The sequence below is a fragment of the Saccharomyces mikatae genome (assembly GCF_947241705.1).
Source record: "Saccharomyces mikatae IFO 1815 strain IFO1815 genome assembly, chromosome: 15".
In the NCBI taxonomy this organism is placed as follows: domain Eukaryota; kingdom Fungi; phylum Ascomycota; class Saccharomycetes; order Saccharomycetales; family Saccharomycetaceae; genus Saccharomyces; species Saccharomyces mikatae.
In genome coordinates, this window is record NC_079270.1 from 295,536 (window position 1) to 310,301 (window position 14,766).

The following is a 14,766-nucleotide window of genomic DNA, read 5'->3' on the forward strand; positions in this document are numbered from 1 at the left end:
CCTCACGTTCACCTTTCAAAACCACTGCAGTAAGTAACACACACTAATTAAAATTCTCTTGAGATGAGAGAAGAGCCAAAGTTTGCAAAAAAAAATAAAACAAGAAAGATTACCCGAAAATAGGACTTGATTTGAATATACCGAAGACCTAAAGAGGGACCATCTTTTTGCTGATGATAGCCTAATAAAGAACACTAAACCTTGGTGGAAACCCTATTTCTATGCGGCGCTAAAATATTTCTTTTTGCTTATTGCCGTATTGAGGAATCCACTCTTCGCCATCTGTCACTGACAAAATACAAACGGCATTAAATGACAATAACAAGAGATTAATATGCTTTGCTTCCATGTCATTGCATCTGCGGGCTGTATCTACTGTACTTATCCGTAGTAGTCTGTGTTTCCTGAGTAGGACGTATTGTTAAACGTCAAGAACCCAGTTTTTCAATTTTTTTCTTTTACTTTTCATCATCTCGTTCGAATCACAATTTGTAGGATATTGTGAATTCCCTACAGTTTGCTTCAGATTAAGGTAGTATATACATATTTGTTTATATATACACATTAATACACACAGCATTTGCATGGTGAGTGTCTTCGGTGATTCACTTGTCCAGTAAGTTGGCCAATAATTTTTCGAAAACAGTAAAAGAAAATAAGCTAAATAAACCACGCAGCACTCTCATATGACAGAAGACTTCATTTCTTCTGTCAAGTATTCGAATGGGGAGGTCAAGGAGCGAAAGTCTAAATCTGAGTTTGTAGAGTACAAATCGAAGCAGTTAACATCATCTTCATCACATAACTCAAACTTATCCCATCAAGACGATGATGATGGTGAGCACAGCAACAGAAACATCTTCCAGAGATGTGTAGATTCTTTCAAACCTCCTTTGGACGGTTCGTTCGACACAAGCAATTTGAAAAGAACTCTGAAGCCCAGGCATTTAATTATGATTGCCATTGGGGGCAGTATAGGTACTGGTTTATTCGTTGGTAGTGGTAAAGCCATTGCAGAAGGGGGCCCTTTAGGTGTCGTTTTAGGTTGGACTATCGCAGGGTCTCAAATTATTGGGACCATCCATGGGCTAGGTGAGATTACGGTTCGGTTTCCTGTCGTGGGAGCCTTTGCGAACTATGGGACAAGATTTTTGGATCCGAGTATAAGTTTCGTTGTTTCGACTATATATGTGCTACAATGGTTTTTTGTGCTGCCGTTAGAAATTATCGCAGCAGCTATGACTGTGCAGTACTGGAACTCCTCGATTGATCCTGTGATTTGGGTGGCAATATTTTATGCTGTTATAGTTTGCATAAACTTATTTGGCGCAAGAGGTTTTGGGGAGGCCGAGTTTGCATTCTCGACCGTAAAAGCAATAACAGTATGTGGGTTCATCATATTAAGCATTGTTCTCATTTGTGGTGGAGGACCGGATCACGAGTTCATCGGCGCCAAATATTGGCATGACCCTGGTTGTTTGGCCAACGGATTTCCGGGCGTCTTGGCTGTTCTGGTTGTTGCTTCGTATTCCTTGGGTGGTATAGAAATGACGTGCTTAGCGTCCGGTGAAACGGATCCTAAAGGCTTACCAGGTGCTATCAAACAAGTGTTTTGGAGAATTCTATTTTTCTTTTTAGCATCTTTGACCCTCGTGGGGTTCCTGGTTCCGTACACGAATCAAAATCTACTTGGCGGCTCATCTGTAGACAACTCACCGTTTGTCATTGCCATGAAATTGCACCATATCAAAGTCCTGCCTACCATCGTCAATGCTGTCATTCTTATCAGTGTTTTAAGTGTAGGGAATTCCTGTATCTTTGCTTCAAGTAGAACACTATGTTCCATGGCCCACCAAGGGCTCATTCCATGGTGGTTTGGCTATATCGACCGTGCCGGCAGACCACTGGTTGGAATTATGGCAAACTCACTATTCGGATTGCTAGCATTTTTGGTCAAATCTGGCTCAATGGCAGATGTTTTCAACTGGTTAATGGCCATTGCCGGCTTGGCCACTTGTATCGTCTGGTTGAGTATCAATCTATCACATATTAGATTTAGATTGGCAATGAAGGCTCAAGGAAAATCACTGGACGAATTGGAGTTTGTTAGCGCCGTCGGGATCTGGGGGTCAGCGTATTCCGCATTAATCAATTGCCTAATTTTGATAGCTCAATTCTACTGCTCATTATGGCCCATTGGTGGCTGGTCCAGTGGCAAAGAAAGGGCAAAATTATTTTTTCAGAACTACTTGTGTGCCCTGATCATGTTATTTATATTCGTAGTCCACAAAATTTATTACAAGTGTCAAACAGGCAAATGGTGGGGCGTTAAATCGTTAAAGGACATCGATTTGGAGACGGACCGTAAAGACATCGACATCGAAATAATCAAGCAGGAAATCATGGAAAGAAAAATGCACCTTGATTCGCGTCCATGGTATGTGAGACAGTTCCATTTCTGGTGTTAGCATCAACGTATATGTTAAATTTATTGGAGTAAACTGTTCACCATTGTCCACAAAGGTTACCGTCACGACTACTGAAAGTGTTTAATTCGTTTAATAATGTATCTCTTGTATATGTATTCACTAATATCGCATCTATAACAGAATGAAGAAAATGTTAAATGCAGGGCAAGGTTGCAGATATATATTGAATTGGAATTCGCACATATATTAGTAAGGGTCATTACGTAGGACCTATGATACGTTTTCTGACGTACTATTATGTGGGCCCTGTATTAGTATGTTCGATTACACATGTGTTTTATATATCTCTTCTATACAGTAAAAGATAATCCGCTTTTATTCTTAATTAGCTTCCGAACCTAACTACTACAATTTAGCACAACAAGTTATTCTGAGAAATTAACATGTAAACGCGCAGAGACCGGACGCCTTTAACCTCTGCTCCAAGCCATCAATCAAAAAATAAAAATCTGTTGATAATTAGTTGTTTAGTAAATTGTAATGATTAAGAATAGTCGTTCCTTCTTAATCTATATAAGAGAGGTATATAAAACACACGCTGATTGGTTATATTAAACCAAAAGGTTCAGACTGTTGTAATATAAATCAACTATCATCTACTAACTAGTAGTCATATTACTAGTATATTATCATATACGGTGTTAGAAGATGACGCAAATGATGAGATATAGTCATCTAAACTAGTGGAAGCTGAAACGCAAGGATTGATAATGTAATAGGATCAATGAATAAGAACATATAAAACGATGATAATAATGTTTATAGAATTGTGTAGAATTGCAGATTCCCTTTTATGGATTCCTAAATCCCTGAGGAGAACTTCTAGTATATCTACATACTTAATATTATTGCCTTATAAAAAATGGAATCCCAAAAATTACATCAAACTCCACTATTATCTCACAGACATAAATCAGAGTGTTGATGATAAGAATTTGGTGATAACTCATCTTCTTATATAATAAGTTCTGATCAATTAATAGATCTTTCTTATTACTGCAGTAAATTCTATTATTAGAATTTTTCTACTTCAATTTATACGAAGACGTATAGCTGCAATAAATTAATCCAATTTATACGAATAGGTGTATAGTAGTAGTAATCACTTATTCCAACAAAATCTGTGAATTACCAGAATTCAACAAAACGTATTACTTTCATTTTGAGAAAACAGCCTCAGCTTTCACATAGCATATTTACCTATCCGAAATGATATAGGACCTTTAAATCTGAGCTAACTTACTTGTTCTACCTCTATATATCTAATTTGCACTCTGATTTCGTGGGGATACCACTAAATACATATGCTGATTGTAATCGCTACTTCGAGTAGCGAGCCTTCGTTCGTTTCAGATGTGGTAAACAGCAGCTTAAGGTACCCACATTACAACGAAACCCTCAGAAATACTCCACCCTCGGTAGCCAAGTTGGTTTAAGGCGCAAGACTGTAATTTATTACCACGAAATCTTGAGATCGGGCGTTCGACTCGCCCCCGAGGGAGTATTTGTTTTTTGATTACGCACGTCTCAACGCCAATGAACTAGTTCTTTTGCCTGATGTGCATTACTACCTAATTGCCAGTAATATTGACTATTACTTCGCATTGTAGACCTGCCTGTTACGGTGAAACCATATTGCAACAGCTTTAAAATACCCGATGCTTTTGTTCCTGTAGAATTCTCATGGCTGTGCCCAATTTCTCTCATCCTACTGTGCAAAGCAATTCGCGTCGCGTCGATGGCCGAAAAAGGCTTATCACGGCACATCTGAAGAAAAGAGACGGCTGGCTCCAGCAAGTATTTGGATATTTTTAGCTGAGTAAAGAGGCAGGCGTCAGAGACACTGCATTTTTGCTGTAGTGGGCAGCCACGGTATTGCATCGCATGTTCTGTTGTCTTCTTATCCTTGTTGATAAGAAACTTACTTGATCAGCTAGTCATTATTTTCTCTTTCTGTATTCTCTTTTCGCTATATAACTTAAATCTTCAAGTGCCAGACAATCTAAACAAGGCCCACTACGCCAAAGGACAGACTGCACTTTTTCAATAATTAAAGCATACTCCTTCTCTGCCCCAAGTTAGAACAGAAAGACTGGAAAACAATATCACTATTTTATACAAAAGCTATGAAGAGAAATTCTTCAGTAATTTTCTTCCTTGTGGCTCTGTCACAATTCGTCACAATGGCTTTTCTCATTATCGGATCGATCACAGCCCCGATTTTCAAACAAATAGGCTACTCTAAATACGGTGAGATCACGTACGGCACATTCGGGTACTGTAAAGATGGTTCTTGTTCCAAAGCAAGCTATAACTACAATCCTGATGAATTATCAAACAGTGACGATAGCTGGAAGCTTAACGGCAATGCTAGATCTATACTGGGAAAAATCATCTTTATCACACCTATCGCTGCTGGTCTAAACTTTTTGGGATTTCTTTCTACTATTATCAGCATTTTATTAATTAACGTACTCTCCAGTGAAAGAATTGGTGGTACATCCGCCGTCATGTTTTTTGTCAACTTGGCATGTTCCACTCTAGGCTTTCTTTCCGCTTCTTTGATATGTGTCGTAGTGTTTTTACTGTTTTACCCTCATGTTACCTGGTGTTCATGGATTTTGATACCGGGGGCTGCTTTATCCTTACTAGTAATTCCCGTGATATTCTTGGCTTACTCAGGAAGCTCAGGTTCAAGAGGAAATGATGAAATGGAGGAATTGGATGAAAAGGGTGTGCTACTGAATGATCCATATCTAAATGCAGAAACTGGAAGATTCAATATCGATGCCGATGGAGATTCGAACGCGTTTGGAGATTCAAGAACAAATTTATTGGGTAGTACCTTCAATAATCACACAAATGCCACAGTTCTCCCAGATATCACTCCACACCGTCAAGATCCGAAGTTATCAAACGTAACCACTTCAACCACATCTGATGTATCCACTTACGACAAAGAAGCTAAAGAAGGCGGCATCTCTAACATATCCGAATTCAATGACGAAGAGGACGATGGTATGGCATATGACAAGAGAAGATCTACTTCCACGTATTCCGTCATTGAAAGTGAAAGTGGCTTGAAAAGCAGTGGCACCGCCAATAATTACATGAGAAATAATGGTAACAGTTCCAATAATAGTGTTAATCATAAAGTGCCACTAGGCAAGACGGAAATTTCATCTAGCCCATCATTGGCGTCCTCAGACTACTCTCAAAGGGACGTCATACCTAACAGAAATCCCTCGAGATTATTAAATGATATCATGGAGACGTCGTTTAATGAACCGAACGACGGCCATATCAATAGCGTGTCCTCCTTCAACGATAAAGATTCAAACCTAACTTCAATATCACAAAGGGGTGTCAACCCAGAACTTTACAATCAAGCGCCTCGAATAATAGCGACTACCCCTCAAAACATAATGCCGTACGCTGGTCAACCACACCCAACTCCGTTAGTATACCCTCAACAACACCAACAACCGCAACAATTACAACAACATCAGTACAATTTATATCAAAGAAGTACTCCTGCTGGTCCAGATCCTTCTAATGCTATTCTACAAAGCAATCCTTATTTCAATATAGGCCCAAGCCAACAGCCACAACGCCGAAATCCGGTGCCAAGAGGCAGTTTTGCCCCAAATCCATTACCAAACCAGAGTCCCATAACACAAGGTTATAAGCCTGCTTATAAGAGAAGATTACAAAACAAAAATCTACCCAGAGCCACTACTTCATTAAACAATCCGTACGGGTTCAGGTAAAAGAGAGAAAATAGCCTCTTTCTATATTCGCGACATAAGAATGGCCACAAAAATTAATATTGAACCATACAATATCGTTTGCAGGAGCTGCCTACCTTCCCACTAAATTTGTTTATGTTTCCTTTGCATGCGGTCTTTGTTTACCACATGTAAAATTGTATTTCATAGTCATTTCATATACATAATTAAAATTATATACTAAGCTTTTGATTTTTTTGAAGAGGAAATTACCAACAGATCAAATAAAGAGTGGCTACGATTTATAAAAGGTCCCAGCAAACCAAAAAACGGACAAAAATCAACAGTTTCCACCGTGAATTTCTAGTGTATCAAAGTATTCCGTCTGGAGCTCTATGTTCAGGCTCGCGTACTTCAACAGTACTTGGTGTATTCTTGTCCTCGTCATGGTTACTACTACTGTCGTTGCTACCATGGCTACGACCGCCACTGCCACCACCGTGTGGTTTCAGCATGACAAAGAAAAAGAGTGCAATCACACACAAGGTTAGCAGCAGAATAACTTTACATTTCTGAGTCCTCTTCTGGTAGTGTGTGGCCTTATTCAATTCCTTATCTGCACTTTTTAGTTCCACCACTGTATTTTCTAGATTATAATCTATTCTATCTACAATGGTTCCTTGGTCAATAACTAAGTCTTGCATTTCCCTGAAAATAGTGCTCACTTCTAACACACCTCTTGCCAACTGTGTAATTTCTTCGTCCCGTTCTCTCAAGTACGCTTCTGCGGAAGTGTCATGAAGCTGTTGCTGCCTCTGTAACGTCCTTTTTGAGTAGTCCTCAATGTCGAGTCCCTCTCGCTTCTCTCTTGCTGCCTCCTCTTCTTCATCATCCAGGAACAGCGTGTCCTCTGTACTGGTCTTATTACGAATGGGTTTCAGATCATCCTTATTTAAAAATTTCAAATAGTTGTTTTGTAACACCCTGAACTTGTTACTTTCGGTTTGTATCTTTTCCGCGTACTTCTTCTGTAAATTATCTAATATGATCAGCTCTTCTCGACTTAGTTGCTTTCCATCCACAAACTGAGACATATAAATCGCCTTTAACCGTTTCATAACGGCATAACATTTCTGTAACATCTGAATCACTTTAAAACTTAGATCCTCAATCAACGCCTCATCATGGCTCTTGTCTTCAAATCCAGGCAACGAGTTTTTTCTATAAACCTTAGCCAGTTGTTCACTCAACCGTCTAACCTCCAGAAGATAATCGTCGACATCCTGCGCTATATCAATAAATATAGGTGGTAACGCATCACCACGACTTTCATACTCGTTTTTTCGTTCATCGATTAACCTGGCGGATATGTCATGAGACATATCCACCATTGGATACGACCCCATTTCAATATCGCGATCATCGCCCAAGGATGCTTTCCCAGATAGGGCGGTAAGGTTATGTGGAAAAGTTCTACGGTATGATAAAAATAAATTAGTTCTATCCCTAAACATGCTTATAACAGACACCTAAACCACGAATCCATACGAAGTACACCAATTGAAGGCTCTTGTTATCTGCTGTTCCCATATTCTTTTCTACCTATGGCTCTATGTACTTACTTACACCTTAAAAGTTCAAGACCAAGCAGCCTAAACGGCCAGAATAAAATTATAGGGCTTAAGAAAAAAATAGACAGGTTTCAGAAATAAAAATAAGTGAGACCTAGAAAAACCAATAACATATATTAGGGCTTGGTTGAAATAAAAAACAGGGAATAAACGCGTGAACTTCACGCGATTTAAGGCATCCTCGCTATCAGTGAAATACCATATTAATGGATTGTCCAGTGACTCTCAAATTGTATGCATGAAAAACTGATCGATTTGTTTTCACTATATGCCTTTCTTTTGTCATTGAAGAAAGGATCAAGGAGACGATAAGTCCAATTACAACATGACAGAAATTATTGATCTAGAATTAGCCGATGACCTTGTTAAAAAACCTGTTCTTGAGCAACACAGAAATCAGTCTTCAAAGAATAGAGCAAAGAGGAAGGGCCAGTTAACATTCGATGATTTTCGGAACATTAAGATTGTCGAAGAGCCCGTTGTTCTTTCTCACAGTGGTTCCATTGAAGAATCGCTGGATGTTGTCACCCATTCTAATAAGCGTGAGGCAAACAAAGATATCGATGATGATGATATTCAAGCTAAGAAACTGAAGACAAAAATTTTGAGTACACATTCTAATATCAAAGCATATCCAAACGACATTAACAAGGTAGAGTTGGGTAATGAAACTAATGCCAATAATAGACCATTATATACACTAAACTGGTCACCCAATATCCCTTTACAATTTTCCGACTTCCAAGACTTTGTGAGAAAAGAAAAAGCAACAGAAAACAATCTGGCACCGCCCTTTTGCGTTCCACTTCCTTATGCGGGCGATGTTCTAAAAATTCTCTCGTTTATTGTGAAATTTAAATGGGCGTTTAGTACCGATTTACTAAATCTGTCATTTCGAGATGTGGAGATAGGTCTAGGGTTAGTTGTAACTGATAATAATGTGAAGGACGTTAAAATTTGTCAGAATAAAATGAATTTATTATTTTGCAGCCTGTTAAGATCATTATTTTACCCCGACAAAGCAACGGAGAGTCATACACAGAATAGTTTCACACTGGAGAGATTCCTAGGTTTGAAAAACCCATACGGAAAATTAGTTGGTAAACTCAGAACTGCAATTCAAGAGTGGGGCCTGCCGCAAGAATGGCGTGGTAGGGATGATTTCTTATCTAGCTTAAACATCAACGGGCGTGGACTATTGACGATGGAACCATTAGATAGAATAATTTTGTTGAGATGTATGATTGATCGGAATTGTAGCTACTCTGCCCTTTTTCATAACGAAATTCAGAGGTTAACTCATATAAAAGGTGACGCCGGGTTTAACCACCAAACTTTCCATGCTGCCAGGTTTAGTATGTACGGGGCCACTAACATATTAGATAGTTATGAAATTTTATGTTCCTTAATGAATCGAAAATTGGAAAACAGAAAAAAAAGGAAGCCCCACGACCATGATAAATTAAGTGAGATAAATGAACAAATAAAATTCTTAAAAGACGTTCAAAAGTCATTGAAGGAAAAATTAATTTCAGACAGACTGCAAGCAGCGGTTAGAATAAACGAAAAATGGAGTAAGCATTTTGCAAACGAGTTATCACACACACCAATCGATGACCCAACAGCGGATGAAATTTACAGGTTGAGAGAATCGGAATTTATGATCGCAAGAATCCCGAAGTTTGGAGATTTCTACTTGCCACCATTCCGCATTCACAACAGGAGCAATCCAACTAGTACTAGTTACAGTTTTAACGACATGGCAACTTATGTTGATTTTTTCATAAAATTCAAAAGAGAAAATACAATGGCGCTAAAAAAAGCGCCTGCAAAAACTGTGCAGAAAGAAACCAATTGTCAGCTTAAACTTATATATAACAACACTTCGGCATGCATCCGTAATATTCTGTCTAGTGATGTTCGCCTGGATAAGGCACCGCATTGGTTCGAAGTTTCAGGAGATTCAGACTCTTTAATTGGCTTCATTGAATATCTAGAGACTATATCCTTGCTTGAAGATAATATCGCTGACGATACGAAAAAGGGTATAGACAGCTTAATTGAATTCTTGAAAATCTTCAATTTATTTATAAATGAAACTATTCAAGAAAGCGGAAATGCTGCTGCAGAACGTGCTGCAGGAAATTATTTACGAACAAACCCACGGAAATCAATCAAAATGAAATACTCAGCTGGTGCAGATAGTGACAATAGTGAAGAAAGTGAAAGTGAAATCGATATTGAAGTTGACGATGTCCATGATACAGAATATCTGAGTGATGATAGTGCATCCAAGAGAAATGATGACAATAAAACAGGTAAGTATTATAGGAAAATTGAAGCTAAGGACCGGAATGAAATTCATGGTGATGTAAAATTTTTTTCAGAACCCGTCAGACAACTACACAATGACTCTAGAGAAAGGAGAGTTTTGAGGCGTAATGCCAGGAGGGATCCATCATTTCAAATACTATGAAAGGTAGCCACTCGTTAAATGAAAACGTCACTAGCATTACATATCATATATAGTATATGAATTTATCTACACGAACTCAATTTCTTCATTTCAGTCCTTCTACTTCTACTTCTGATCGTCTTGCTCTGTTTTCTCGCTATCTTCATCCTCTTCGCCAGCCAATACTTTATGTTTATTCTTTGTCGCAGCTTTAACGATTTGGACAAAGGCATCTTTTGTTAATGCAGATTTCAACTTCATTTGTTCCTCTGTGAGTTCCCCTACTTTCTTCTGAGATTGCAGACGTAAGTCATTCAACGAATGTGTCACGCCATCGAAAAAATTGTCATTGAGAGAGTTTTCCTCTATATCATTGTCATTGTCATCTCCTAACAAGTACATATTTCTCAGTCTCTTAATTCTATTATTAAGCTTCACAATTTCAATAGCGTCACGTAATTTTTTACGCAAAGAAAACCCTTTCTTAACATCTGGCAAAATGTTACTAGTTCCAATTCTCTTAGAAGTAATCCATGGATCGTCCAGCAGTTCTGTAGCAGTTGGTCTTTCTGTTGGGTTCAGTCTCAGCGCTTTCAAGATAAAACGCTTCGCATCAATAGATATGTTATCCCAATAGGGTATGTGGAAGGTTACCGGATACCTAGAAGCCGTACATTCTTCCATAAATCCTTCAACGCTTTCGGCAATAAATGGAGAGTAACCGCAGAGTAAAGTATATGTGATCACACCGATAGACCATATATCACAAGGTTTACCGTGCCCGTCTTGGGTAAGCACTTCTGGCGCCACATAGCCCAAAGATCCGGCTGCCTTGTATATCAAATCCTCTTTTCCTTTCAGTTGTTTAGCTATACCGAAGTCTGCGATTACTAGAGGTGAGTTTTCTGATTTATCAACATAAAGTACATTTTCAGGTTTCAAGTCCCTATGAACAACATTCTTAGAATGCATATATTCCACAGCACCCAGAATCTGAACTACAATTTCAACAGCATCCACTTCTGTGAACTTCCCTCTAGAAAGAATCCTATCAAATAGCTCACCTCCCGTTGCCAACTGAGTGACTATATAAAACTTATCCTTCGACTCGAACCAATCTTTGAAGGAGACAATGTTGGGATGACTCAATTTTTGGAGAATGGATAGCTCTTCATACAACATCTGCAGCTGGACATTGTTTCCCTGTAATGCTTTCTTCAATAGAATTTTAATAGCAACGTCTTCATTTGTGGATAACTTTCTTGCTTGCCTCACAACACCGAAGGAACCAGCACCCAGTGTTCTACCGAAAATATAATTGGTCCTATTAACATAAGAATCGGGCTGACCGCTTAACTTATTAATGAACTTAGCTACAGGGTGTCCATTCAGGCGCTCTGGATCTTGAACATCCACATGAAATTCAGAATTTATGGCCTCTGACTCCTTTGGCATTTTGATAGTTGTACTTTTCGGCAGTGTACTAGAAAAAAAGGTGACAAGAAATTTATCAATAGATTGAAGTTTATCTTGAGCAAATGTCTGTGTTGTTTTATACTAGTGGCATTAACAAAGAAAACAATAGTGTGTGCTTTCAAAGGGGGCAGGGTTCTAAGATAAGCCTCAATTCTTCTCTTCGCGCTATTTGAAAGCGTGCGCATCTCCGAGAGTGCAACACATTTTAAAAAGCCCTCTTCAACATGAAGTCCGTATGATGCTCAACGACTCCGAATGGAAACATAGAAGTTGAGGAGGTACATGTCTTCGAAAAATATGACAACGACCTTCAGTGGCTTATAGGCAACAGAAAGATAGGGTATACGAAAAACAAAAGAACTTGTGTTTTCCGGGAAACAACTACTAAGCGACCAAAATTTTTCGGACCAACTCTAATGAATAAATGGCTATCACCAGTTACTAACCAGATTGACTCTCTTCTAATAATATAGTAAGAGTTGTGTCACCAGAGTTTTCATTAAGTACTGTATAATTCTTTAAATTTCATAGTGGAGTAAACTGCACTTTTCAAGTAATAAAATGAGAGGTTATGATGGCATGAACGACTTCTTGAAGTTTTTAAACCGACACCTGTTTTTTTTTACATTATTATCATATTGTGGACAACTTTACTTACTATATAAGGGTCCTTTCCTTAAGTTATTGTTAAAGTTTCACCACTGCCTCCTCGCGCGTCCTTGTGCCTGCCATTGTGTCAGTAAATATCATGGCACTAAAAGGGAATACTCATTGAGTATCCACAGAAAGCGTTTAGAAAAGAAACTCTTTTGGAGGAATTGTCAAATAATCTACTTCTTAGGTTCATATTTATACTGTCCCTCACGTAATCCTAAATCGACACAATAAATACAACTTCTAGTGTTCATCTAATCATGTTCATTGAATACTCTCGATTGCCTGGATTCGAAAATATTAACGTGTCATTCTCTAGGGGCATGCTAAGACTGGCAAAGTTTACCAATTTTGCAACTGTTGAGGAGAGGTTGGAATACCTCAAGCTCCTTGCAGGTCCGAACAAGTGTATTCAACGAATAAGCGTTGACGATTTTAAAAAACATCCAGATGAGGTAAATTACATATATATTATACTGTTATCTATTCTCCAAATGGAGGAATGCATGTCGGTCCTTGTTCAGTGCCCGACTGTTTATTGGACACGATTCGTTTGGCCTGGGAAATGTGCCGTGAAAACTTTTCATTTTGAGAGTCAAACATTGGCAAGTGCTTTTAATGCAGTATTCACTCCTTATTTTGCAATAATGAAAAAGGTTCTTGGAAAAATAAAAAACAACATGCTACTTTTTGCAGAGCCTCGAGCAAACATGAATAATTTATTAATAAAGCATTTCCACGATCTTATATATGATAACATAAAGGATGAAAGAGTAGATGAAACAATCCTATATCTAAGGACAAACGTCAATATCCCAAATGTTTTTGTTAACAACAAAAAGGCAGTTTTCCATAGTAACTGTGTAAGAGTTGGAAATTTTGTTGGTCAGTTCCTGAGGTTTTCCTTCAAACGAACCGTAAAGTGGTCAAAGTTGGATTCAGTCGACTCATTTGAAGTTACTGCAGTGAATTATAGAATTTCAGTCAACTGGGAAAAAACACCAAGAAAGGTATTTCTTCCTCTAAATTGTGACACAAAGAATCTACGATATATACCTAAAAAGAAACAGAATATAAAGGAAAAAAACTCCACCACATTCAAGGCAACCAAAAAGCCAGACACAAACGAAAACGCTTGTAATAATGAATCGTTTTCTGTCGAATTCCCACCTACAACGTCGGCAAAGACAGAATATCTGCTGAAAAGCAACTTTTCCTTACAAAGAATCGATGAAGATAACGACCCTGCTCTCCAAGAGTTCAAATTGAACAGCTCGCTTTTGTTACAAGAACAGACTTATTCCAATAAGAACATCTTACAAAGAGAATACAGTACTTCCCGTGGAATCAGCTCTGTCAATTTATGTGACAGGCTGCTTACACCTGCCGAACCCAAATTATCCAGGAACATCACCCCCTCCTTAATGAGCTTGGCACATCCAGCTGTAATTACTAGTAGCGGAAATGTCTCAGAGAACGTTAACTCTCAATCAAGAGCTAAACCACAATGCAAAATGTCTGAACTTGGAAAAACAAATTCAAGAAAAAAAACTAATTGGATCAGTTCAAACCCAGCTCCTGACCCGTATGAGGAAATCTCAATGTGTCCAAGCCTTTTGGATTCGAATTTGAAAAGCGTATCCGAATTATTGTCCTACCGTGCCAATATAGCTTCACCAAATTGTTCCTTCTACCCAAAACAAAGTACAAAAAGTGTCATCATAAGACACAGGTCGGATTCCATGCAAAAGCAAAACAGTGTCTTCAAGAACTACGAACGTTTCAAAGATCTACTATGTAGAGGAACCAATAAAGTACAGGCGGGAAGTCGCAAATCTGACGTTGAAACATACAAGAACGAAAGAGAGAATATTTTACAAAAACACATAATCTTACAAAACAAAACAAAAAAAAAAATCAAATGGCTAAAGTATGACTTGCACAGAGTTACAGCAGCTTTCAGAGCTGCCAAAGAAAGTTGGAACGAACACAGATTCGAAAAGCCGGACCATTAACTAGTCTATATTACTCGCTGAGGAATAATTCTTAACTTGTACTTTGAAGCATAATGTATTTACTTTCGCACACTGCTCTATCTTAACTATGGAAAATGCAGTGATGCGTCGCCCAAAGATGGAGAAGACAAGTTATTAAGACAGTCTTTTTAAGTTATCGATTGCTGGGTGTGTTCTTTCTTCCCCATAAATCCTCCAAGAAATTCACTTTTGGTGGGTAACAGTGTCCAATTTATACACGTGTCAAGGCCAAGTTACAGAGAACTGCATATTCAACTCCTCTGATTAAGAAGAGAGAGCGTATTCAAAAACGTTAAC

At 38.4% G+C, this 14,766-nt stretch overlaps 6 protein-coding genes and 1 non-coding gene across 7 annotated transcripts; 5 read left to right on the plus strand and 2 right to left on the minus strand.

Annotated features, from left to right (window-relative positions):
• Window positions 1-686: 686 nt before the first annotated feature.
• On the plus strand, window positions 687-2,468 carry TAT2 (aromatic amino acid transmembrane transporter TAT2; the record flags this gene model as incomplete). Its single annotated transcript, XM_056225621.1, has 1 exon — window positions 687-2,468. One exon carries the CDS (start codon window positions 687-689, stop codon window positions 2,466-2,468), a length of 1,782 nt encoding a protein of 593 aa, XP_056079421.1.
• Window positions 2,469-3,901: 1,433 nt separating this feature from the next.
• On the plus strand, window positions 3,902-3,990 carry Smki_15.trna7Y. The gene is given in 2 exon segments: window positions 3,902-3,940; window positions 3,955-3,990. It is a non-coding gene; the product is annotated as a tRNA-Tyr (tRNA).
• Window positions 3,991-4,615: 625 nt separating this feature from the next.
• On the plus strand, window positions 4,616-6,259 carry TOS7 (Tos7p; the record flags this gene model as incomplete). Its single annotated transcript, XM_056225622.1, has 1 exon — window positions 4,616-6,259. The coding sequence occupies one exon, from the start codon at window positions 4,616-4,618 to the stop codon at window positions 6,257-6,259; it is 1,644 nt and encodes a 547-aa protein (XP_056079422.1).
• Window positions 6,260-6,588: 329 nt separating this feature from the next.
• TLG2 (t-SNARE syntaxin TLG2) lies at window positions 6,589-7,731 on the minus strand (the record flags this gene model as incomplete). Its single annotated transcript, XM_056225623.1, has 1 exon — window positions 6,589-7,731. One exon carries the CDS (start codon window positions 7,729-7,731, stop codon window positions 6,589-6,591), a length of 1,143 nt encoding a protein of 380 aa, XP_056079423.1.
• Window positions 7,732-8,173: 442 nt separating this feature from the next.
• ESC8 (Esc8p) lies at window positions 8,174-10,324 on the plus strand (the record flags this gene model as incomplete). Its single annotated transcript, XM_056225624.1, has 1 exon — window positions 8,174-10,324. The coding sequence occupies one exon, from the start codon at window positions 8,174-8,176 to the stop codon at window positions 10,322-10,324; it is 2,151 nt and encodes a 716-aa protein (XP_056079424.1).
• A 105-nt stretch (window positions 10,325-10,429) lies between these two features.
• CMK2 (calmodulin-dependent protein kinase CMK2) lies at window positions 10,430-11,758 on the minus strand (the record flags this gene model as incomplete). The annotated part of the gene is made up of 1 exon (XM_056225625.1): window positions 10,430-11,758. The coding sequence occupies one exon, from the start codon at window positions 11,756-11,758 to the stop codon at window positions 10,430-10,432; it is 1,329 nt and encodes a 442-aa protein (XP_056079425.1).
• Window positions 11,759-12,693: 935 nt separating this feature from the next.
• Window positions 12,694-14,448, plus strand: IRC10 (Irc10p; the record flags this gene model as incomplete). The annotated part of the gene is made up of 1 exon (XM_056225626.1): window positions 12,694-14,448. The coding sequence occupies one exon, from the start codon at window positions 12,694-12,696 to the stop codon at window positions 14,446-14,448; it is 1,755 nt and encodes a 584-aa protein (XP_056079426.1).
• Between the last annotated feature and the right edge of the window lie 318 nt (window positions 14,449-14,766).